At 41.9% G+C, this 26,981-nt stretch overlaps 1 protein-coding gene across 1 annotated transcript in view; it reads left to right on the top strand.

Annotated features, from left to right (window-relative positions):
* The first annotated feature begins 14,572 nt into the window (after positions 1-14,572).
* PSMB2 (proteasome 20S subunit beta 2) overlaps positions 14,573-26,981 on the top strand; it is a 31,539-nt gene continuing 19,130 nt past the window's right edge. Inside the window, exons 1-3 of the mRNA XM_024554562.4 lie at positions 14,573-14,784; positions 19,390-19,512; positions 21,261-21,331. Of these exons, the coding sequence (XP_024410330.1) occupies positions 14,694-14,784; positions 19,390-19,512; positions 21,261-21,331 (285 nt within the window). The 5' untranslated portion in view covers positions 14,573-14,693. The remainder of the gene's footprint in view (positions 14,785-19,389; positions 19,513-21,260; positions 21,332-26,981) is intronic.

Genomic DNA, 26,981 nt, shown 5'->3' with positions numbered 1-26,981 from the left:
TCTCTCTAGCAGAATGTTCTGTAAAGACTGTCAGATGGAATCTGTCTCTTGGATAATAATCAAGATCTTTATTCCTCAATTTTTTTACTGTGGTAGAATGCACATGACATGAGATTTACCACCTTAGCCATCTTAAAATGTACAGTGCAGTGGTACTAAGCACACTCACATTGTTGCGTGGCCATCACGGCCACCCACCTCGGAGCTTTTTCATCTTGCCAAACTGAAACTCCGTACTGTTGGCCAATGACTTTCCATTTCCCCGGCCCCTGGCCACCACCATTCTACCTTCTTTCTCCAGGGATCTGACTAATCTGGGTATTTGTTATACATAAAATCATACAGATTTTGTCTTTTGTGACTGGCTTATTTTACTTAGCACAGTGTCCTTAATTCATTCATGTTGTAACATGTCAGAATTTCCTTCCTTATTAAGGTTGAATAATGTCCCGTTGTATGCGTGCACCACATTCTGCTTATGCATTCATTGTCCATGGACACCTGAGTTGTTTTCACGGTTTAGCTATTGTGAGTAATAGCTAAAGGATAACCAAGTATCTTTTTGAGGCAGTGATCTATTGCTTTCAGTGAGAGCCCAGTCCATTTTCTACCACCATCTTGGCTGAGGCTCTGTGTAGGTATGAATTGAATCTCTCAGAACCCAGATCAAAGCCCTGGCAAGAGTGAGGGAGTGAAAGGACACAGCCTCTGGACCAGAGGCACAGACCTGTGGGTGCAGTCACACTGCTCCCTCCACTGCCTGGAGAGGAGGTCTGGAGAGAGGACAGGAGGCAAAAGGGACACAGTCAGAATGGAGGGCAACAGAAGCCACTTTAACTCCTAAACTTACCACCAGAGAAACACAGCACTCTTTCCCCAGCTCCTCAAACCTCATCCTTGCTTAGGCAAATATGTGTCTCCCGCCTGTAGGAAGAAGGAGGAGAGCTCTCTTGTACACTGAAAGATCCACTTTTGACTCCGTGTCTTAGCCAAGCTCTGTGCCTGCAACAGAATAAAGCAGCATTGCTTACGGCCAAGGGATATATACACAGAGAATCCTGTGGTGGCTCAGAGCTCAGGAACATCCCAAGTAGCTCAGTTGATCAGGGAGGGCTTCAAGGAGGAGATAAGCTTGACCTGTACCTTGGAGATGGGTAGAAATCAGAGAGCAGAGAGGAGGAAGGAGGGCACTTTGACAAGGGAATGTAACACAGACCCTCTCGTTCACATAGTTCTTTAGAGCTTCCAAAGTGTGTTCACATGTGTAATCTCATTTCATCCTCATTTGGCTGTAGGGCCCCAGAGGTACTGTCTCATTTGAGAGGCAGTATAGCATAGTAATTGAGAATGAAGTCTTTGGATTTCTGGTTCAATGTGGCAGATGGGATGCATGAATTTGTATCTTCTCTCTCAACAAACCTCACTAAAATAAAAGTAAAGGAATATAAAAGAGGCAATAGTGGACCACAGATGTCAGCACATTTTTAGAACACGTCAAGTGAATGAAGGAGTTGGCAGAGCTGGGATAGCTGCCTACCAAGTGCTACAGCAAAGGATGCCAAAGAGCAGCCAGCCAAATGGAGACCCAGGGCCAGGGAAAGTGCAGATATCGGAGGCAGCAGTTACCACAGAGAGTGGGAGCAAAGCATGGGGCAAAGAACAAGGTTAAAACTCTTCATGAGAAGCAGGTCCCTTCCCTCTCACACACAGACAGCTGGCTACATCTTCATTACCCTGGCAGGGACTGGAGGTTTTATTCCATTGAGAAAGTGGGCCAGAAGGTCTCCAGCCAGGAAGGCCCAGAGGAAATCAGGGTAGAATGTCATAATGAAAGGAGGGGAGTTAAGAGAGAGTCTGAACAGGAGATTCTAGAACCCTTGAGACATGGTTTTTAGAATGAATACCCGCCCCCTGAGGAGCAGACTGGTGGGTTCTTCACTGGAGCAACTGAGCAGAGAAAATGTTTTTAGATATTGAAGGAGCTATCAGATAAACTGGAGGGGACAGATTCATAGAAATAATAGAGTAAAATTAAGTTCCCAAAGGTGTGATGAATATAATAAATGAAATAGGCCCATCCCAAATCCCATTAACATAATGGTCAAGGATACAGATAAAAAAATCTTTTTCCATGTAGCAAGGACAGGATACAGGCAAAGGATAACCCAGAATCAGGAATAGCAAAGGGCTCTCTATAGCCATACTAAAGCATTACCTTCAAAATTCTAAAATATAAAACATTTTCTGAGATTTCAAAAATATTACTTCTCATATATTCTTTCTCAGGAACTTACTAAAGGATGTGTGCCATCAAAAGGAAGAATTAGCCCTGGCTGGTGTGGCTCAGTGGATTGAGTGCTGGCCTGAGAACCAAAAGGTCGCCAGTTTGATTCCCAGTCAGGGCACGTGCCTGGGTTGCAGGCCAGGTCCCCAGTCGGGAGCATGCGAGAGGCAACCACACATTGATATTTCTCCCTCCCTTCCCCTCTCTCTAAAACTAACCAACTAAATAAATCTTTTTAAAAAAGAAACTAAATACAATATTAGTTTCAGCAGTGATGATGTGTGCAAAATCAATAACAGTAAAACCCAAATATCGATTTAATCAAAAATTGTGACACAATTACAATAGAAGGATGCAGGGGGGAGAGGTGTGGGGATGGAGTGCCATAGAATATTAAATTATCACCTTTCATGATAGATTAAGAACTAGCATGAAGGCATATTATTCAGAGGTACATACCAGTAGACACAGCTAAAATCATAAGCAGTTGCCCTGAGAAGTGAGACTTGGGGATGGGGTATAGACTACTGTTTTTTTGTGACAAAACTTATATAGTTGACTTTATAAAACCAGTTGACAAATTAATATGTGTATTAATTTGCTTGTAAAAAGAAATATAAATGGAATATTATTCAGCCCTTTAAAAAGAAGAAAATTCAGACAGTGCTACAACATGGAGGACCCTTGAGAACATTATCCCAAGAGAAATGAGCCAGGAACAAAACACACAAACTCCACTTGTGCGAGGTGCCTGGGGTGGTCAGATTAGAGCGACAGAAAGGAAAACGGTGGCTGCCGGGGGCTGGGGGAAGGGGAGAATGGGGAGTTACTGTTTAGTGGGGATTGAATTTTAGTTGTGCAAGATGAAAAGAGTTCTAGGGATGGATGGTGGTGATGGTTACTAACAATGTGAATGGACTTAATACCACTAAACTGCATACTTAAAAATAAACAGTTTAAAAATTGATTAATATGGTAAATTTTGTTATATGATGTCACTAAAATTTAAATTTTTAAAATTAAATAAAGAATACAGCTTACAATTAGATTTCCAGAAGATTAAATGTAGGGTTAGAACGTAGGGATTAAATGTAAAGTCCAAGAGGGCAGGGAGTTTTGCTGTCTGCTCACCATCATGTCCCTGAAGCCTAGTATAGTAGTCACTCAACAAACATAGTGAGCACTCAGTAAATGCTATCTATTATTATTCTTGGTATACATCTTCTGGGTGCATTCCTTCCTGCTGGGACATCAGCATCGCTTCTCATTGTGCATATGCACATGTGTACACACATGCACAAAGTATGCAGGTAAACCTCAGGGCATATTCCTGCAAGTTTCAAAGAATGACTTTGAAAGTTAAGCATTATCACTCCATTTTTCAGATAAAGAAAGTGAGGCCATATAGCTGCAAGTCTGATCTCTTTCCTCTCAGCAGCTGACAGCTGAAGTGTTGTAGAAGCACAGAGCTGAGAACTCACCTAGATTTAATGGGAATAACAAATGGACCTGCTTGCCTGGAAAAGATTTGTGCAGGGGAGGAGTGGGTGATGACTCAGAACTGTGCATGCTTGTCAGATGGTGGGAGAGCACCTTCAATGTCAGATGAAGGGGCCTGGAAATTATTCAAAAGCAATGCAGAGCATTGAGAGTCTTCATATGAAACAGGAAGCTTCATGTGGCAGAGAATGAAGAGTGTGGTGGAGTGGGAGGCTTGGCATTCTCTTAGGAGGCTGCCACAATGAAGTGATCATTTTCTAAACTGGCATAATGGAGGCAGTGGCAGTAATACTGAAAAATCAATGAAGTTTATAAACCTCTAGCCAGACTAATGAGAAAAAAAATGGAGAAATACACATTTTCAATATCAATATCAGGAACCAGAGAGGGATTATGACTACAGATTCTGCAAAAATTAAAACAATACCAAGGGAATACCATGAACAACTTTACACCAATAAATTCGATAACTTGGATAAAAATACAATTTCTTTCAGTTACTTAAAAGAGATAGATGACTTGAATGGCCTTACATTTGATAGAGAAACCACATCTTGTTTTAAGGTAAAGGGGATGCACCTATAACTTCCCATTGCTCATTTCACCAAGTCTTGGCATTCAGTGCCACCAAAGGCCCCATCTCACTCATCTGGTTCATCCAACGAGTAGGTTAGGCTAGTTCAAAGTAGGTTCTCATTTCTTTTAGTCAGAAGAATCCTGACTAATCCAGGGTCTTAAAGACAACTAAGATAAAACAGCCAGTGGTGTCTGTCCATGGTGCTGACGCTGTGCCCCTACTCACGGCTTCAGCATGGAGTCAGGGCCACTAAATGGAGCCTCAATCCCACGCACCATGTACCCTATGGACTCTGTCCATGGTCCTGACAACAATCCTCTACCACTGCAGCCCTAGGGGTCGCTATCAGAGTTTATAACTTGTAGTCACACTGTCCAGATTGGGGGCGTCAAGAAGGTGCTCTCCTTTGGCTGTAACATCAGATGGTCTCACAGTGCCCAACTTAAGAGAAAAAACTAACTGAGGAATCCTGCCATGAATACTATGTATAATATGGGTAATAGAAGAGGTCACAGCCGTACAGGCACAAGGATGTCCAGGGCATCCCTAGATACCATGTGACATGCTTAGGAAAGAAACTCTAAGTCCAGATGGACCTTGGGGGTCTGATGAACCTGAACCTGTCTTGTTCCCTTGCTGAAATGGACATTTCACTCTCCCAAAGGCAATCCAATAGTGGGGCTGAGCTTCCTTGGAAGCAGAACTTCTCCAAGTCAGCAAGAGCCACTGAGGCTCTTGCTGTCCTTGCACTTGCTGTGCAAATAGTAAAAGAGAAATAGAAGTGGGATCAGCCTAGGAAGGCTCCCCAGAGTTTGGGTGCCTCTTGCGGAGAGTGGAGAGTCAATTTCCAACTAACATTTTTAGTTCTTACTGTGTGCCAGGGACTGCAAAAATACTTTTACACATACTTCCTTATTTAATCCAAACAATCCAGTGAGAACTCTATTTTTAATTCCATGTGTATTAATCAGGTTTCTCCAGAGAACAGAACCAATAGGATATATATAGAGACATGCATAAGAGGAGACTTATTATAGTAATTGGCTCATGTGGTTTTGGAGGCTGAGAAGTACCACAACATGCCATCTGCAAGCTAGAGAACCAGGAAACTGGTGGTGTAATTCAGCCTGAGTCTGAAGACCTGAGAACAAGAAGCTTTGATGTCCTAGGGCAGGAGAAAAACGAATGTCCCAGATCAAGAAGAGAGAGAGGGAACTCACCCTTCCTCTGCCTTTTTGTTCTATTTGGACCCGTCAACAGATTGACTGATGTCCACCCACACTGGTGAAGGTGGATCATCTTTACTCAGTCTACTGATTCATGTGCTAATCTCTTCCTGAAACACCCTCGCAGACACACTCAGGTAGGTTTTACCAGATATCTGGGCACCCCTTCGCCCTGTCAAGCTGACACATAAAATTAACCATCACACATACACATAAGGGAACTGGAGCCCAGAGGGGCAAACGATTTGCCAAATGTCACATAGACAATATGGGGCAGAGCTCTTCTCCCACCCCCCATTGCATGTTATAAGCTCCAAGCTAAACCCTGTATCTACTTAGTCACCCTGGATGCTGCAAGCAGGCAGTGCCTCTTGGAAAGGCCATATTTCCTCTACCGACTGCACCTGGCATGGTTGAATCAGAGTACCCACTATACCCTCCTCTCTTGGTCAGGAGCAACTAGAGGAGTTTGGAGGTCCATGAGGCCTGAAAGTTGGAGGTTTGGAGACTTCAGCTGGTAAGGAGGGGGAGAAAACCTCTGTGGAGGGAGGAAGCTGGTGGGGATGGGGGTGGGAGAGGACTGGCTCCCTGCTGTTCCCAGAATGATTCTCACCTACCAATCGATGGCTGGAGACTCTTGGCAAGTGCTAATCAGCTCCATTGGCACGCGCAGGCTGGGGCTGCAATCTATTTTCACATGAAATAGCAGATCGATTCCTCATTCTCTGTAGTCCCAAACCAGCCTCATCTTTGAGAGGCCGAGAGGCTGGTTAACTCTGCACCTCCAGCCACCTGCAAGCTTTGGCCTTCTCTATATTCTCCCCAGATACAACCTTACTCCCCAAACCATTGCCAGGCAGAGCAGTACAGTGGAACTCTGGGCTGGGTTCTGGTCTCAGATCAACATCTAACTTTGTGAACTTGGACAAGGCATGTCATCTCTTCTAACCTCCATTTTAGCATTTGTGTAATGGGGATAAAAGTTTCAGCTGTGCAGGGTCTCTGTGAGGATTCCAATTATACCTAGTAAATGTAAAGCTCAGAAATGCTGCATAATATAGTTAACATAAAGCAGAGACTGCTCCTCCTAGAAGAATGGGTTCTTTCCCCAAACCTGGTCCTCCCCTTTCACCTCAAACCTATTCCTGAGGCCTGACAATTCTGGGAGGGAAGTTCTGTTGACATAGGCCTAGGAGAGATTTTTCTCCTCTCTCTAGTTAAGTAGCCAAAACAATTCAAGTCCTTGTTCTCCTGATATGATCAGACCTTTTGGTGAAGGCCTCTGGGTTCTAAAAACTGAGCTTAGAAGCAGCAGAAGTCAGGCAGGCAGGAGCTGGGCTCAGCCAAGCCAGGTGCAGTGCCTGGAGAAAGGGTGTTTCTAGGGCTCTGGGTAAATTTCTGGGCTTATTTCCTACTGTTAAAAATGAATTTTCACCCATGTTGACAGGTACTTGTACTCATCAGTTTTGCTTAATTTCAGGAAAGAGGACCATGTTCTAGAGATGTCCTTCCTATTCTTCCAAAGGTATCCTCTTCCAAAAGGAGAAGTCCTCTGTATCCCTCAGTCCGACCCCTGGTCACAGATGATTAGGCAGGGGTGGGGAACATTTGTCTTAAGCTGGCCCAATCAGATATTTCCTAACTTCAAGTGCATTGGGGCAGCAATGATAGTGCATGAATAGTGTACGTGGGAACAGAGGAAGCCAATGTGATGAGAGAGAAATGGAGCAGCCATGCAGAAAAACACAGAGGGAAAAAATGGGGCCCTAAGACACAGCAAGGGGGAAGTTGCTGCCTGGTGACTATCCAGTTCCAAACATACTGACTGTACTTGTTGAGTAGGGTTCAGTGAGATTCTCCTGAGTCCTTCCAACATAACAATCCTTTGTTACGGTGGCCTGGGTGCATTTCTGTTCCTCGCTGCCAAACAACCATCTACCTAGAGCAGACCTCAAGTGCACAACTGCTACTTTAACATTTTTGAAAAACAAAACGCCTAGTGTCGATATTGACATGTTAAGTGGGACAATTACAAAACACTGAATTAGAAGCTGTTTGGTGATGGGACAGACCTTTCAAAGTGTTTTCTGAATTAGCATCTGCATACTGCACATACCCTTAAGGTAGAATAACACTCATTCATTCATTCATTCATTCACTCAAAAAACCTCTCAGTAAATATCAAGTAATTCTGTGTCCCAGGTACCATACCCCATATGAGGGTCCAAAGGAGCAACACAAACAAAGTCTCTGCTTATATGAGGTTTGCATTCTATTGGGCTAACTTCTTCTCATATATAAAATGGACACAACAGTAGTATTAGATAATTAAAACACATTTGATTTAAACACATTAATCAAACAATTTAAACACATAAATAAGACCCAATATATCTTAGGAGATGTTATACACTCTCTTTATCTATTAATGAACATTTAATTACTACATCATTCTTATGAGGCAGACTATTATTATCTCTGTTTTACAGATTAGAAAATTGAGGCACAATGAAATTAAGTAACCTGCTCAAGGTTACAGTTGTTAAGGGTAGAGCTGGAATTTGAACCCAGTCTGCCTGGTGCCAAGAATATCATCCTAAATCAGGTATGAATGTGCATAAGTTGCCTGGTCTCATCAGGGTCCATTTCCCCAGGTGAGGGCCTAATAGTGACTAAGAATAAAAAGCCTTGCCCTGGCTGGGGGACTCGGTTGGTTGGAGCATCGTCCAGCACACCAAAAGGTTGCAGGTTCAATTCCTGGTGAGGATATATACCTAGGTTGTGGGTTCAGTCCCTGGAAGGGGTGTGCACAGGAGGCAACTGATGGATGTTTTTCACATTGATGTCTCTCTCTCTCTCTCTTCTTCTTTTCCTTCTATTCTCCTCCACCTCCTCCTCGTCCTCCTTCTCTTTTCTCTCTGAAATCAATGAACATGTCTTTGGATGGGGATTAAAAAAAGAATAAAAAGCTTCAGCAGCCACCTCTGGAGCTACAGCAGTGCACAGAACTTGGACGCAAGGTACTGGAGAAGAGCCCTGGCCACTGTCTGTCCCATCTTGGGCTCTGCACAGCCATCTGAACACCCCCGGGCCTGCCACCCTGCTGAACTCTCCAGGGAGATTCTGGCAGGTCCCTCACGTGGATAGCTGCTTGGCAAATGCCTCAAACAGGGGGCCACCCAGCCCAGGGCCTGCATCTCCTGACTATTCTCTTGGTTCTCTCTTTTCCAGAGCATTCATAGTCAGCTGCTCTGGTGCAACAGTTTTCTCACATCCATGCCCTCCTATCAGCCCCTGTCCTGACTGCACCATTTCCCACTGGATGATGCTAACAGACCCCTCGCTCCCTTTAATTTTCCCGCCTCACAATGGCTGCGACAACTTTGCTAAAACACGTTCCTGACTATATCGTGCTCTTGCTTTAAAAGCCATGGCTCCCTTTAAAATGTAACCATTAGGGGAAATTGTATGAAGGATATCTTGGAAGTCTTAGTACTACTTTGCAATTTTTCTGTAAATCTAAAATTATTTCAAAATCAAAAGTTTCTTGTAATAAAGTAATGGCTCCTTACCCTGATACCCAAGGTGCCCTGGCAAACCCCTGCTCCCCACTGCCTTCCCTCCATTCCTCGAGGATGCCATGGTATTGGAAACCTCAATACCACCCCATTGTGTGGAGTGCTCTTCTTCACACTGTTACCTTTCCATCTTGTCAGTCCAATGAGTTCTTAGCCAGTTGTTTTTATTTATCAAACATTTAGGAGGTACTATGTGTTGCTGGGTATGTAGTGCTAGTGCTATATTCTAAGCATTTTACAAATAATAATGCATATAATCTTTACCACAACCCCATAAGGGAAGAACTATTAACCCGTTTTATAGATGGGGGAACTGAGGCACCAAGAAGTTAAGTAACATGACCAAAACCACACAGAGTTGATATTCAAACCCAGGCACTCTGGACCCAGACTCATGCCCTTAGCCAGTATACACTGCTGCCTTTTCAGGTTTTGGAATTCAGCTCAAATGTGTCACCTCCTCTGGAAGCCTTCCTTGATGTCTTTCCCACATAGTTACTCTTTTTCTCACTCTCAGACACTATAGCTTTTTTTCATTCATTCATTCATTCATTCATTCAATATTCATGAAAACATATTAGTTGAGCCCTCACTATAGCCCGTTGTTATGTAGACACTGGGAATCTATCTATGTACAACAGTCTGTAGAATCCTATTTTAGAATTATTTGCTGATCTCTCTCTCTCTGCCTGTGGACCTCTCCTTGAAGGCGTTCAACTTTGTGACTCCTTTGGAATCTTGCACAGAACTTGGCATGCACTTTTCCCTCAGTAATTGTGTTTCGCAGAGTTAAATAAATAGTTATCAAGAATGGTGATGACAGTAACGATTATGTAACCATTCAGACGAATCCAGTGTGCAACTGAGACAAGCGTGGGCCAGGGGCCAGGTACATCGTCACAGTCGAGCCCCAGGCCAGGAGGCTCCTGGAGAGATGACAAGTACCTTCTGTATGTACACCAAGCCGTCGTTGTCACTGTGATTATTTCTGCTATTAGTGTTGGTGTTATGCTACAGTGTGGCAGGTGCCAGCAGAAAGCTGGCCCGCCACACTTCCTCATGGCAGGAAAAGCATCAGGGAAGCAAATGCTTTTAGAGGATGAGCAGCGAGGAGGGCCAGGCTCAGGATGGGCTCTCAGCCTGGAGTCTCAGCAGTCCAAAGATCAGTTCTGGTGGTCGGGTCAGGACACACTGGCGTTTCACTTCTGTCTCCAGGTAGATCAGAGAGTGGGGATATAGTGGAGGAGTGCTATGGAGGAGCAACCACCAGATCAAAGGGCCCTAGTCAAGAGGATTTGTCAGCTTTTTTTTTTAAATCAAACCCTGAATGGGTAGTGGGGTAATTAGGGGCAGGTTTCAGGTAAAAGTTGGATTTGGGGTGGGAGTGGGAGGAGGACTTAAGGCAGGGTTTAACATGGTCCTGAATTCCTTCTGGTCCCAATTGTTGGAAGGAGGTGCACCAGGGTTCCTGGTTCTGTAATCTCCTTGAGAACCAGAAGTCAGATGGCACAAATGATACTTCTGTTGTTTGTGTAGAGCCCTCCTAAGTCCTCCCTGACTTTTCCTAAAGGACCCCAGAATCACCATCTTAAATGATCACAGGTTTCTTGGGCCATGGAATTCTCTAAAAGTCATGAGGTCCATCCCCCTGTCTCTAGGAAGGACACTGATACAATTAGAGGTGGTAAATAGCAATTGTTTGCCAGTGATGTGCTTGGTGCAGTCAGTTTCAGATGGCACAAGGCAGCAACAGATCTCTAATCATGGACCACTTCGATTCTACTGGGGCTGAGTCAGCTGCTGTGGGACCTACAGGCAGAGTTGTGTTTTTAGCCATCAGCAGATGTGACAGCTCTGGGCCCTGGGGTTAAGGCAAGGAGCAGGAAGGTGCCATTTGTCTGACAGTCTCTGGGATGCTAGAACCTGCAGCTGAAAGCACCAGCCAGTCTTGGTGTTTGTGTTTTAGGCCAACCATACATCCCAGGGATGATGGGGGTGGGAGAATGGGAGATTTTCCAGGGGCAAGTTTTCCTTTCCAGATGGAGAAACTAAAGGCTGGAGTGCAAGACCCAGCCACAGAGTTTGCCCAGTTTCTAAGTTCTGGTTTCAATTTAACCTCTTCCCTAGGACTGGCTCCTTTCTTAAGCATTCTAACTAAAAGCCAAACTTCTTTTTCCTAGGTCAGTGGTGGGGAAGCAAGAGAAAAAAATTGAAATTTGAGAAGGTTATTACCTGTCTTGGCTCTTTTTCTCTACTTCTGCTTCTATCACCTCAGGCACCTTGGGGCAGGAAGGATATTGCCTTTCAGTGTGTTCATTCCAAATCATCACAGTTTACCCATTTGTACTTTAATCTCACCCATCCCTCTCCTTCTTTCCTGCCCTGTCTCTCCATTTGAGGCTTGATGGGCTGGCTGCCTTCCCCCTTCTACATTTTGGTTTGGTGCCCCGTATTCTGGCTGGCCTAACTCCCCTCTGGCTCAACCTCTTCTGTACTGAACTTCCTTCTGGCACAGCCCTGGTACATCTGCCTTCCACAGTGGTGGTTGGCTCTGATGGACAGTTCTAACTGGGCATTGATTGGCGCTTTGCACAACTACTGGACCATTAGCAATAATAACAACAATAATATCATTTATTAAATGCACACTGTGTGATCTTGGATGGAGACTGGCTGTTGTTCTATGAGAATGTAGCAATGGTCATTCATTTATGTGTTGGATATGGCTGCTTTTTCACTACAATGGCAATGTTGAGTAGTTGTGACAGATACTGCATTGCCTGAAAAGCCAAAAATATGGCCCTTTACAGAAAAAGTTGGCTGTATCATGCTGTTCCTGGACCGTCCACTGATATATTTTTTTAATTCTAAGACTAAATTATTTTAAGACTTCAAGTGGAAGAGGAATTCTCCCTGACTCCTAGTGAGATAACACAAGTTGGGTCTTGAAAACCCATTTTCTTCTTTATTAACAAGAAGTTAAGACAATCTCTGGTGTGGCTTAGCTAGAAGGGATTTAAAAAAAAAAAAGTCCTAAAGAAGAGAGAAGAACCAGCTTAAAAGATCATCAGGTCCTTTTAAAAAAGATTGTGGATCTTCCAATTCAGAATTCTGCAGCCTTTGTGAATGAATGAATGAATGAATGAATGAATATTGATATGTATGAAGGGGAAAAAGTCTGGAAGGATCCAGACAGCTGGTGGGTAGTTACCTTTGGTGGAAGGAGAGATATTTAACTCTTCGCTTCTGTGTTATTTGTTTGGGTGTGTGTGTAGTATAAATATACATTATTTGCAATTAATAAACATACACACAATGGCAGAGAGAGAAAGAGGAAGGGGGGAGAGAGAGGGAGAGACGGGCTTGAGAGACTTCTTTCCTAGTGGTGTTTAAGAAAAGGACTTCTAAGATGATGGATGCATCTGTGTTCCTAGTGGGATGGTTGACTTAATGACCTCCTTGCCCCTGGCATCCATCCTGTGATGGATGGGCTGTCCCAAACTCCTCAGGGTCTATGTTCCTTCATGAGCAGAGAGCTGGAAGAAGCATTCAGAATAGAGTAAGGACTGCAAATTTCTGCAGGAGCAAATGAATTGCATAGTTGCATTTGAGATATAATTGCAACTGTGTTGGAAGCCAGTAGGGCTAGTATGAAGATTGCGCTGAATTGTGGATGTCAGAAACTAGTCATGGAATATTGCAGCTTTTTTCAGAATGGCTGTCAGATGTAAAGAGATGGCTGTGCATTTTCTTATTTTTAAAAATGAGTTAATTCATGAGCATTGTAAAACATTCAAACAATACACATGTGTATAAGATAAAAAGTGAAAGCCCTCCCTTTTAATCACTCTTACCAGAGGTAACAACTGCATATAATTTGAGGTTGGACCATCAGGAAATATATCTTTTCCATTCATAATCATATATACATATATACATGGGGTTTTAAAAATGGCATCATGCTACACATAGGAAAGCATTTTCATTTTCACTTAATATATCTGGACCATATGGACTACATAGGCATGCTTAGATTGATTTTACTCTCTTTAATAGCTGCATAATATTCCACTGCATGAGTGTGCAGTTTATATAACAATTTCTTCAGCCCAGGCTGGTGTGGCTTAGTGGATTGAGTGCTGGCCTTCGAACCAAAGGGTTGCTGGTTTGATTCCTACGTAGGGCACATGCCTGGGTTGTGGATCAGGTCCCCAGTAGGGGGTGCAAGAGAGACAACCACACATTGATATATCTCTCCTCTTTCTCCATGTCTCCCCTCTGTCTAAAAATAAATAAATAAAATCGTTGAAAAAACCAATTTCTTCACTTATGGACTTTTCGGTTCGTCCCTGCCCCCCTTCTTGCTGTTGCTGTCCTGCAACGCAATGAATCTCTCTGCACATAAATATTTGGGCATTTCTGCACACATTTGTTTAGGGCACATATAAAAAGTTATGGACATTTATATTTTAACAGACATCCAATTGGCCCCTATAAAAAGTCTTTATAATCTTACCAAGAATTTATAATTTCTCAGTTTCTTATTTCTCATATTCCTATTTACCATTGAGGTTGCAGATCTTTTCATGTTTCTTGGCTACTTGTGTTGCTTCTTTTGTGAATTGCTGTGTAAAAACTGTGTTATCTTTCCCCCATTGATTTGTAAGAATATATTTTAAGTTACATTATAATACTTTTGTCCTATCTTTTCCTGTGTTTCTAGGTTCCCTGTCATGCCTAGAAACACATAGCTTTTCCGAAGATTATCAAATTATACTTTCTCCTCCATTGTTTTTATGATTTTGGTCTTCATGCTTATATCTTTGCCCCAACCACATTTTATTTTTGTGAAATTATTTAATAGGTCTCCCATCAAGCTTATTTTTCTCCAATTCGTAGGGAAGAGGTTTGGGGAGATACTTCACCCAGCAACAGCCATCTAGAAATACACAGCCTTTTTGGCATTCACATATGCTTAGCACTTTGCATACAGCACGTGACTTCATCTTCAAGCAGGTTTAAGCGCTGTTTTTATAGAAAAAGAAACTGGGTATTGCCCTGGTTGATGTGGCTCAGCGGGTTGAGTGCCAGCTTGCGAGCCAAGGGGTGGCCGGTTTGATTCCCAGTGCGGGTGCAGGTCTGGGATGCGGGCCAGGTCCCTGGTGGAGGGCACTGTGAGAGGCAAGCTCACATTGATGTTTCTCTCCCTCTCCTTCTCCCTCCCTTCCCCTCCCTAAAAGTAAATAAGTAAAATGTAAAAAAAGAAAAAAGAAACTGGGTATCACATAACATGCCTCTTACAGCCGGCACTTCCCCGACCGCGCCTGCGAAGAAGCGAGCACAGAGTTTAATAGCCCAGTCCCACTTTCCCACGTCTCGCGACAGTTTACGTCATCCGAGAGCGCCGGTGGCCGGGACTGTCGCGCGGCCTGCGTAGAGTGAAGCGGTGGTGCTGTCTCACTGGTGAGGTAGTGAAGCCGGGGTGTTCCGCGCCCTGCCGACCCTGCAGCCGCCGGCCTCCCGCCAGCATGGAGTACCTCATCGGCATCCAGGGGCCCGACTTTGTCCTTGTCGCCTCCGACCGGGTGGCTGCTACCAGTATAGTCCAGATGAAGGACGGTGAGGAAGCTGGGGTGGCCCTTCCGGGCCTGGGTGTAGGGGCAGCCGGGAGAAACTTCGTGGGGACTTGGGTGAATACCTGGGAGGCCCGGGAGGTGGAACCAAGCCTGCCCTGATCTGCACTTGCTTACATTTTAGAATTAGGAGACTGGCAGACGAGCTTGGGGCCTTAACGTTCGCTCCTCCCCGGCCTCCCGGGTCTGTGCTCTGCCCTGGCCTTGGCTAAACGCGTTCTAGGCGAGAGCTGCCGAAGGGATTTCAGCTTCTCAGTGTTTAAGCACCTTCCAAGCACCGTGCTCCCTAGACGCAGAATCTCTGATGAACTTTCTGTTGTCGCTCGCTACTAACGAGGTTAGTTTCCTGGCAGCATAAGGTGGGTTCCTGGGGAGAGTGAGCCTGAACTAGAGAGTTGGCTTTTCCCTTCCGCTGCCTGTGTCCTCCTTTGTCTCAGCTCTGATCCCGTTTCCAGTTCTCCAGGGCACTGGCTGTCGCGTTTTTCTTATATTTAGGTAGTTGGAGGAGTTTAGAGGCTAGAGCCCTGTCACTTAATTTGCTTTATGATTCTATAACACAGTGCCCCGATTTCCTCATCTGTTACATCTGGGAGCATTTGAGATCTTGCTTCCTGGCACTTGCGGTCAGTCTGGCTCACGTAAAGTGATAAAAATTCTCTAAAAAAAAAAAAATCTGTTAAATCCCAAGCTTGTTGGGAGGATTGAGTAAAAAAGTTTTGTGAAAATGCTTAGCACGGTTAGAAATACTTAAGTAATAATACCAAGCACTTATGTATCATGTGTCATTTTAAGCAATTTACATTAATCCATTTAACCTATTTTAAAAATGGTTGGTTAGTTACAGTTGTCCCAATCGCCCATCCCCCCCGCCCTGTAGCTCTGAGATAAGCACTATTATATTGTTACTTTACAAATGTTAGTTTTGAGGCGTAGAGGTTCAAAAACTTGCCTAAGACCACAGGTGCCAGAACCCAGTTGAAGCTGTGCAGTTTGGCTCCGTATCTTTTGGCCATGACTGCTGTATATACCGGCCCCCCGCCCCGCAGTCATGACGGACCATGGGCGTGTTACTGTTGGAAGGGAGTATGCTTTGCTCAGGTGATTTAATGTCCACTTGACAAATAGATTTGGGGCACCTATGTGCCCTTTACAGTGCTAGGTACTGAAGGGATACAAAGAGGAATGTGGCCCACATCTTAAAAGAAGTTACGACGGTTTAGCTCTGACTGGTGTGGTTCGGTGGAGTGAGTGCCAGACTGCGAACAAAAAGGTTGCTGGTTCGATTCCCAGTCAGGGCACAGGCCTGGGTTGTGGGCCAGGTCAGGTCTCCAGTAGGGGGTATGGGAGAGGCAACCACACATTGATGTTTCTCTCCCTCTCTTTCTCCCTCCCTCCCCCTCTCTGTAAACATAAATAAATAAAATCTAAAAAAAAGAAGTTACAGTTTAACAAAGGACTCATCTACATATACGTGTACAGATAATTATAGCACAAGACAAGTATGCTCCGTAAGAGAAGTACAGTCAAACTTCTGAGGTAGTGCAGAGATAGAAGAGGTTGTTTGTAGGTGATACAGAGGAAGAAGAGATTCTTTCTGGCTGTAGAAATTAGGGAGAACTTTGAGGGCAGATAATAGTTTCTCTTGGGCTTAAAGAAAGAAAAATTATTAAATCTGGGGTTTCCTGTAGTATGTGAACAAAGGGAAAGAAGTGTCCACCACTGCTTTTGTAAGTGACAGGCGTCTGGTTGGCAGGCTGTCCTCACTTGGGGATGTGGAGAGAACTCTGCCGCTTGTTGTTCCCTCTGAAGAGGAAGGAGAGACCTGAAAGTGGTTTGTTAAACATCTATGGTATGGGTTGTTCCTCAAGTCAAATTACACTATGGAATTGCATAATTAGTTTGAAGTTCTCTTTGTAAACCATGCTTTCCAAAGGAGTAAATTTGTTTCGAGAGTAAATCTGTTCATTATTTTGACTACTAAGACCTTTGGTATGCAGGTGATTTACCATGAGATAGTGCCTAAGTAGAGCAGCAACCAAGTCAGCACCTTTAGAGGTCAAACTGCATCGGTTCAACTGGGTTCTGCCCCTCGTGGCCTTAGGCGAGTTTTTGGACCTCGTGTATGTTAAATCACTTTGAGAGGTAGAATGTGCTTGAACGCACACAGCACTCCTAGGTGTTACAGAGGATGCACCATATTAGATAGGATCCACAGAGTGGTCTGAGACATTAAGAAAACAAGGAAATAAATACTGCAGGGTCATTTCGTATGCTGAGAGCAGTGTCACTAGTAAGTATTAGGTTAGTTTTTAAATTGACAATTTTGGGAATAAGTCCTAAGGGTATTCAGAGAAAAGAAAGATCACTGTGGTGTGGAAGAAAAATGAATTTGAGTTAGTTCTTGAAAAATGTTTGGAAATAATTGCAGTCAACTCAATGTCTAATTTTCCCTATAGTCTTTTCTGGTATAAAAATTTTTGCGGTGGGAGCTTTGCAATTGCATGAGGACTTTTTTCTACCTTCCATGTCGTAAAGGAACTTGGGTAGGCAAGAACACTGAAAATGAGTGACCTTTCGGGATTCTTTTTCCCCAGGTATAAAATGAGTGATATTTCCAGTCATTTTGGGGGGGTTGTCACTTTGTAAGATATTTTGATACTTTAGAGAAGATAATCTCCCAGAGATTGCTTGCTTATTAAATTGGCCCAATTCTTCAGTTTGGTTATATGCCACATTTCACACCTGTCTCTTGGCCTGTACAGAATTGTTCAGAGTATTCCAACCCACACAGAATGTCTTTTTTCCTCTCTGAATTCCTGTAGCATATATAATTTGAACTACATTGTGTAACACTGAATCTAATAATACTGTCCATGTACACTTCCCACCTGTGAGTTAGGTAGCAGTAAGGAATAGTATTACCATTTTTTTTATGTGCTTGGAAACTGGGGCTTAGAGAGGGCAAATCATTCGCCCAAATGCAGAGCGCCGAGCCCAGGTTATAACTAAGGTCAATTGGGTTCTGGTCCAGTTGCCTTTCCACAGAATTGTACATTGATGTTCATTTTGTGGTCCATTTGTTTCATGTATGTGGGTCTTGTAGGTTCTCTGAGGATCAGAAATTCCCTAGAGCTGCGCAGGCTGTTTCTTGCACAACTCAGGGAGCTGCTAGCGTCTGTCACTTTTGTTTTCATTTCCCCCTTCATCACTCACTGGACATGCAATAGATGTTTAAAAAACACGTTTGGCCTTGTATTAAATTCATTTCAGAGTTGAACAGCTTGAGTATTTTAGATTTCTTCTAAATATAACATAAATTCTTTGTAAACAAGCAGCCTTCCCCCCCCAAAAAATTAGAACAGCTTTTTTCCTCATTTTGAAAATAATGCAGACTTACTAGTATTTTCTTACAACGGTGATGCCTGTTAAGTATAGACATTTTAAGAAATGCTGATAAGCAAAAAGAAGGAAATAAAAATTGCCCATACTTGGGCCACTGGCAAGAACTTAGGTGCCAGTGGCGCCTAATACACTTCTGGTCCTTTTTCTTTGTGTAGATAATACAGCTATAGGTGAAGTTTTTTTCTTTTTTAAACAAGTTTGCGAACTTGTTTAAATCTCCTGTAGTCTGTAACAAATGAAAATGTGTGTGTTTAGGAGTGTCAAGTCCATTTGATACGATGTAAAGCACTGTGTGCATGCGGCTGCCTGTGTGCGTTCAGAGGCTAAGCCATATTACTGGTAACCACAACTCTCCAATACTCCTAGTGTTTGACTGTAGCATTTTGTTCTTTAAATCCTATTAAGGGATTTTGACATTTCAGAAGGTTTCAGACAGGAAACATGTCTCCCAGGGAAGATTATTCAGCACTATTTCAAAAATGAAAAGTGAAAGTGAGAGTAAGATAGGGAGATTTAAGCTTTTTCTGAAGCTGCAGGCTGAATGTGGAGTTTTCTTCCTATGGGCACTAATTGCTATCTGAATATTTATCTATCTAATCTGAGTCAGTCTGGTTCAGCTTGATAAGATTAGAGTGTTGGGATTTTGAAGTATTTTTAAATAGCTTAGCGTTGTAAAATTCATTAGAATTTTTGCTTTGGCAATCATTTTAATTTTCTCTTTGCTTTATAAATGGAGGTGGTTTACTTTTTAAGGTAACTTATATTTTCAGTTAATTTTTTTCTTGAGATGCCTCCTTAATTTTAATTGTAGCACCAGTCCTTTTCATACATGATTCTGTATGTGTATAAATATAACGACTAACATTTGTGTTTGGAGAGACATTACAGGGCTTTTTAATCCTGAGCCTAAAGATAATGGCCTTTGGCTTCGTTCCTTTCGGGTTCTTTGTTTTTAATTGTGTTTTCAGTTGTCAGCTTTCATGTATGGTCTCCATCTGAAACCAACATTAATAAAATATGCTGATGGTTGCAAAATGCAGAGGGAAAGAGTAATTAATACAGTTGCCCATTAAAGTCTTCTAAAAACAGTGATTAGTTAAATTATAGAGTAATTGATAAATGTTTCTGGTTGCCTGTATAATAGCAAATTTCTGATAAGGTGATTTCTGATGTGTTTTTCTCTGAGCAGATCATGACAAGATGTTTAAGATGAGTGAAAAAATCTTACTCCTGTGTGTTGGAGAGGCTGGAGACACTGTGCAGTTTGCAGAATATATTCAGAAAAATGTGCAACTGTATAAGATGCGAAATGGTGGGTAAAACTTAGAATGTCGCTTTGGTTGGTTTGTCTTTAACTTTGTACTGAAAAAGAATATTCTCTACTGGCAGTTCAACACATGAGCACAGCAAAATGGTCATATTTTTTTTTGATTTTTCCTATTCTTGAAACCTGACCTAGATCCCTCTTCTGATCTAAAGGTTTTCTGTAACAATTCAGAAAAGAGGACCATTACAGCACCAATACTTGAGAGAGAAAACTAACTCCATCTCGGAGACGGGCATGGTAATATCAGACTTCTCAAGTAAGATATTTCAGAGGGTGTGATTTGAGCTGAAGTATATCTGAATCTCAGAGTTAAAACTAAGTTCAACTTGGTTTACTATTTTGTGTGTGACAAGTCACATATCCCCTCTGGGCCTTTTATTTTCCTTATCTCTAAAGTGGAATTATAACATTAATGGATAATATGTATGAAAGTGCTTTGTAAACTTGAAGCTCTGTGTGATTGTAGGAGATTTACTGTTGTAAAAGGGCTCTGCCTTGCCTCTGCAGTAGGTTCTTGTCTAGGAAGATAATTAGGTTAAAATTGCCCTTTAAAGTCCTTAAATTACCTGTCAAGTATAGTTTTGTGTATATAACCTTACATAGTAATTCTTATGCATATTAAAGTTTAAGAACTAAGCTAAATAAGGGAAAGAGAAAAATCTATATGCAGATGGTCAGGCATCAGACTTTTCTGCCTTTACGATAACTGTCAAATACCTAATCATGTTCAGGACGTTAGGTGGAGAATTGGAAAGTATTCCTGCTTGTGCAGAGCTGCTCCCGTTATGTTTTAACATGTGCGAATAGACTTGTTGTGAGAATGAAATTCAGTAATATATGTGAAAGCACCTAGCAGAGACCCTGAAACGTAACCGTTCAATAAATATTTGTTAGAATTTTAATGTAAATCTTACCTGATGTGACACTGGTGTTTGAAATGCAGGGAGTAACTTAACCACCTGCAGTCTTTCCAAACTGGCATTTTCTGTGTGGATCCGCCGCATTGTCGGTCCCTCACGTCTCTGTTGGCGCTGGTGCCGTTTTAGCAGGGGTCACGTTCGGAAGTGAGTGCACCGGCAGACGTGCACCTGATGCCATTCCTCTGGCCTGTACTTTTGTTGGCGGTACAGCTATTTAAAAAGGTTTTCTGCTCGAGGTACTCTTTTTAAACATGTTGTAGATAGTGAGAGCAACATTTCCCCCCTGGCTCATACTTTTGAAAACCATATTATAGTTCTTAATAAAGTTACTTTTTTAAAAAAGAAAATCTTATAAAGTATACTCTGAGGCTCTTCAAACTCCCAACCTCTCTTTCCCCAATATGTTTTAAAAATAAACTAAAACAGTTGGCATCTCAAGACCTCTTTCTTGGTTTTTTTTCTTTTTCAACACCTGTGTATTTATATTTCTTTCCTTCTATGGAGGAAACCACAGTCTGTTGATGAATAAATAGCTTAAGCAAGGCTGTTAATTTGATTTCACCATAGACTAGGTAAATCTCACCTTGACTTTGTTTTGTGGCCAGGAGTTACTGTCAGTACTAACCAGATGTCTCACCACTGTTAGATGGGGAACGGGACAAGAAGAAAGATCGCACTCGTGTTCTGCGTACTTTATATACACTTAAGTGTACACAGGGTGGTGGACTATAAGAATAGGACTAATGGAATGATTTGGGGTCCTGTCATTCCTTCTGCTTTACTTTAAGTATGACTGTTTATCTCTTGTACCAGGTTATGAATTGTCTCCCACAGCGGCAGCTAATTTCACGCGCCGAAACCTGGCTGACTGTCTTCGGAGTCGGGTAAGCAATATAGCAGGCAGCCTTGGGTAGGAGCAGAAAAATCTTCTGTGCTTCTTTTATATTCCATTATACATGACTAGTAGTATCGCCGTTTTTTGGCCTACCTGAGCCCTTCCCATTACTACTTGGTCATTATTTAGTCTCTTTGGATTTGTTTTCTCTTTCTGTGTGGTTGCTAATTAAAGCCCAGAAGGCAAATATAGCCCAGAGAATTTGGATGGAACACACCAACCTAAAGGCCCATGATAGCATTTAGAAGTTATTTTCTGAGTGTTTTCATAGCAAACCATGTTTCTTAATTCCTGTGGTTGAAGATCCCCACATTAGTGGAGGTGAAATCTTGAAAATAATAAAGGAAATTTCATCTTGAGATTATCTGTGTCTTTTATGACTCTTCTTGCCAAAGCATGCGGAATTGTTCCTCCTCACTTATTCTGGCCTTGTGTGGCTGTCCTAGACCTGTCTTTGTTCCATCAGCAGCCTGTTAAAAGATGCAACATTAAGTAAGGGACTGAATGTGTTAAGATCGCAGGATGTGCCAAGAAAGTTCATGTGATAGCTAAGGGTGTGTATTCCCTTCCCGTAGGGACTGAGTGAATGGAGCCTTACCATGTGACCTTACCCACGTGCCTGTTTACTCATCTATGAAATCGAGATAACTTCTACCTCCACAGGAGTGCTAGGAAAATGAATGCTTGTAAATCATAATATTTAACATTCATATGACTTTTGCCCAGAGCGTTTTGCTTAATAATTTAGTCTACTCACTATTCCACTGAGATATATAGTGGTTAATTCTCTATCACCGATACGGAATGAAAGGCGCCAAGTGGCAAAGGGACCACCTCCGGGTCACGTAGCACGTCAGGCAAAGCTGCACTGATGGTGCCTTAATTGCTTGACTGTTCCTGCCTTACATCAGCTCCTTGGTGCTTCAGTAGTGTTGCTAGAACATTGGTGCTGGTTGTATTTTTTTATTACGGTTTTAGCTTCATCTGCACTTGCTTAAGCTGAGTTATGACAGAAATCTAAACATGTACAGGTGTTAGTTTTGTATAAGTTAACTTAGTACAGATCTGTAAAGCATTTTATTCTCTAGTACCTAATACTGGATTGAGAACTTCTCCATAAATAGAATCTCTTTTTCTCAGTGCTAGCTTTGACCAAGGGGCTTGTGATCATGAAGTTTAAAGAGAAGCCAGAGACATGATGGATTGGGAGGACGAGACAGTTTTACATACTTGGTTTTATCTGGGTAAAGGTCAATGGCCTTTTCTTGTTCACTCCTTCATGAGAGAGGAAAATGGGTCAAATACAAGTTTCTGTGGAATTCAATAAAGATTATGCTATGGCTTTCTGTGTAAAATATTCCTGACTTTTCAGGCAAAACTGGAATAAGAATTCCAGCTTGGGGCACAATAAATACTTTTTCATAAATGCTGCACATTAAGTGAGTTAAGCTCCTTTTAGAATTAAGACAAGAGTGTTGCTGTGCTTCATGCAAATGTAGTAAATCCAGTTAATCTCCTGGTAGAATTGTTTGATGTCTTAACAAATAAATATCCCGCATAGACAGTGACATGGGACCCTAGTAAATATTGACCACCTCTGCCTTGTGTTTCTGTGTCCAATCCCTGCTCCTCCACTCTTACCAAAATGTGTCATTAGTTCTAAAATACAAATTTACATTTTAGTCATTTTGTTCTGGGGAGAAAGATGATGGAAGTTTTTCAGTCTTCCTGGTAAGAGCAAGGTCACTAGATTGGGCACATTTATGCAGTCACACCGGCTAGGACATGAGATTTATTTTGGGTTAGCATGCATAACTTTGGTTCTGTAACTCCAGTTGTTTGATTTCTAGTTAGCCGTGTGCATGTGGATTGTGTTTGGTGGTGGTATTTGGTTGGAAGGATATTTATTTATTGCAAGTGCATAATCCTACGTGAACCGCTTCTTTAAGATGAAGGCAAGTCAGCATGGTGGTTTGTACAGTTTTCTGGAATTAGACTGCCTGGGTTTAAATCTTCCCTCACTCACTTGCTAGCTGTGTGTCTTTGGACCAATTCTCAGCTTAATTTCCCTGCTTCCAAAATAATAGCACCTACTTCATAGAGTTATTATAAAGATTAAGTGAGGTAATCATGCAAAGCTGTTAATGTAGTGTATAGCATGTACAACTAATTAATAAATCACTTGTTTTTATGCTGCTATTGCTGTTTGGGCGAAGAAGCAATTTAATAGCTATAAGTTAGTTCCCTATGGGAGATTCTTTGTTGTGCTATTTTAGTTGAATGGATCTACTAATAAAGAGGGTGATACAAAAAATTACTGATATTGCTATGGAAAATATAAATAAACCAACATTGATCATCTGTTATGTGGTAGGCCTTGTTCTAGATCCACGCAGTCCAGTATGGTACCACTAATCACATGAGGTTATTTAAATTTGAAATAATTAAATAAAATTTAAAATTCAGTTCCTTGGCAAGGGTCTCCTAGACTTTGAATGAGAGGTGAAATTTTGTTTCTATAAAAAAATTTGCTTCCTCAGTTATGTTAGCCACTTTTCAAGTGCCCAGTAGCCACGTGTGGCTGATGGCTACCATATTGGACATTGAAGATACAGAACATTTTCTCTTAGCGTTATTCTAGATAGTTATATATGTGACCTTATTTAATGGTTATTACGACACCGTAAAATGAATGTTATTCCCATTTTACTTACAAGGGTACTAAGGCTGGTTAATAGAGAGGTTAAGTGTTTCTCTCATGTGTCCAAGTATATACCAAAGACACATATATAGTCTGTAAAAGGCTGAGGTTTAAGAGCCTAACTTCAAATACTGTACTCTTTTATGCTTCCTTTTGTATTATATTACTTACTGGACTAATATACAAGTAAGTTTGCATTTATTTGGGGAAGCATGAAATGTTCAGTTCTATTAAAATGCCAAACTCTCCACATAGTATTACATAGATAAGGTATAAATATGTGTCCATTGTAGGTGTTTAAGAAATTTGCCAAATAAATGTCATCCAATTAGTCCACATATACCACTGAAAATGTTACTGTGCATTAATACACTGGAAGGGAATTTCATTAATGTGTCCTTAATGGACGTTACTTCTCCATGTAATAATTAAAGGTACAAGATCAGCAGGAATAGATAAAAAAGACACAGATTGGGGGGGGAATCAAGAGCCTTTAGTTTAGTTTTTATTTAAATGCATGTATACATTTAAGTTGCTCTGCTCCTGGATAGACTCCAAAGAGCAGGAAAAGGGGCTTATTAGGCTTTTGACTCCCAGTTTTGAATATTTATGAGAATTTTTTGAGCACAGGTTTTAAAGGCAAATACACCAGAGTTCCAGTCTCTTCTCTGATATGCACTGTTTGTATGATCTTGAATAATTATGTTTGCTGAGCATCACTTTTTTCATCTGTTAAGAAGGAAGGAGTGATCAAATGTAGCAAATTATGAGAATTGATTATTAACTGTTGGTTTAATAAAGTGTATCTGGAATGAGTTAATGATACCTCCTTGGAAAATAGTAGGTATTTAATAAGTGACTCCCTCATTTAGAAACTCCTATTTGGATTTTTAACAGGATTATTTTGAGAATTTTGTGATGACTTACAGGTATGGTTCACATGAGGATTGTTTAAATTGTCCTTATGATTTGATTAATGGGCTCTAAGAGGGAGAGTGATACGCAGTGGGGCTGTTTCTTGCTGGGTGTGAATTACGTGGTACACTTGGTGTAGCCCTTTGAACTCCTTCAGATTTTCTGTTACTGTCTGCCAAGATTTCTGTTTTTCATATGTGGAGACATACAAACCACTGAAATCTGATATCCTTGGGGAATGTCAAGTTTGTGGCAAGGCTTAGAGCAGCGATTTTCAACCTTTTTCATCTCATGGCACACATAAACTAATTACTAAAATTCTGTGGCACACCAAAAAATATATTTTTTGACGATCTGACAAAAAAATAGGTATAATTTTGATTCATACTGGACAGCTGTTATTGTGTTGACTGTTTTCATTTTTATATTTGAAAACTAAGGGAAGAGAAAGTATTGCATGTTTTAAATAGTCCTAAATAGTCAGGTATTGCATGTTGGAAACATTCCGGTGGCACGCAGTGTGCCTCTCGGGGCGTGCTGGTTGAAAGTCACCGGTGAGAGCAGAATGCGGGCCTCCATGGTGTGTGATCTCCAGGGCTTCACTGGCCCGAGTATTTTCATAGCGCTTTTTCTAAAGTGCTTTCATAATTTGTCTTTTTATAGGATTATACTTGTAAATGCTTAGCAAGTAAGCAATAGAAATAATAAGTTGGGAAAGTATATCCAACCTGGTATAGTGGTTTTCAAACTTTATACCATGGAACTGCCTCAGGAAACTCATCAAGGAGGCCAGTGTGGCAAAACTTTAGCCCCGCTTCGTGTAGATCAGCTCAACTTTTATTTATTTTACATATTGGGATTCTGTTTATGATTTTATTTGAAAAGGTGGCTTTACTGTCCCCTTCCCACCAAAGGTTGAAAACTAGTGGCACAGTCGAAAGAGCCCTGCTGTAGGTTAGCACTAGCTCTCCTGCAAGCTAGTGGAAAACTGTGGGAGAAAGAAAGGATTTGATTGGATAATTTAAAAAAAATGTTTTCTACCCCTTTCCCCAAACAGTATGATTTAAAGATCTGCTGTCGAGACCATAATCAGACCTGAATTAATTTTTTTAGTGACAAGGAAAGAATATGTAGGGAAGAATTTTAAGTATAAGTCATTTCCAGAAGTGACCATGACTTGTCCAGAACTCCTGCCTGAATTTGAGTGTGTTTGGTTTAGTTAATGGGCATGTGTAGTGTGCTCCTGTCCTAGAAGAATCCTGTTGCTTTGAACCTTCTGCTCTGACCACTAATTATTGTCCTCTTGCCTTTGGGGGCTGGCACAAAGACATCATCTGTTTATGTTGGTATTAGTGAGATCATGTGACTTTATGAACAGATGGCCCAGGTGAAACCTTGACTTTGCTGGTATTGTCCCCTAAACATGGCCAACCGTTTGTTACATGTGATTAAATATCACTAACAAGGGTAATTTCACATGCCGTTTGGCAAATGTGGTTAGCAGGATGTGACATGACACAGCACTGCCTTCTTCCTCCATGTGCCACCTCCCTCGAGGCCTTATCTCCCCTGCTCGCCCCTGTCTCACCCGTGCCCAGGCTTGCCTTCCAGCTCACCTGCTCCAGATGGGCGGCACAGTGGGAGGACACTGGCAAAGGCAGATGTGTTTATTTTCCGGAGACGAAAATGTTGTGCTGTCACAGATGGCAGTGCCTTGGAGCAAATGGCAGCCCTTGACACTGCTGCCACACAGCCTGGGCATCTTGACAGACAGAGCTGGCTTACTTTTGGTGATGGGGAAATTGAAAAAAGAAAATCAAGATGTTCATCATAAGCTCACGGAATTTAGTATAAGTAGCAGTTTTTTTAGTTCTGGAGAGCAGTTTCCTTTCCCACCAGACCACACTTAGCTCGCTAGTCAGCTGACTGAATTTTCACATTGGGCCAAAAGTTACATGTCTGATAATTTTTTGCCTCCTGGCCCTAATGGGACATAAAGTAAAGACTGAAAACATATGGCTGC

The sequence above is a fragment of the Desmodus rotundus genome, chromosome 3 (assembly GCF_022682495.2).
Source record: "Desmodus rotundus isolate HL8 chromosome 3, HLdesRot8A.1, whole genome shotgun sequence".
Lineage (NCBI taxonomy): Eukaryota > Metazoa > Chordata > Mammalia > Chiroptera > Phyllostomidae > Desmodus > Desmodus rotundus.
This window is presented reverse-complemented; position numbering and strand designations above follow the sequence as displayed.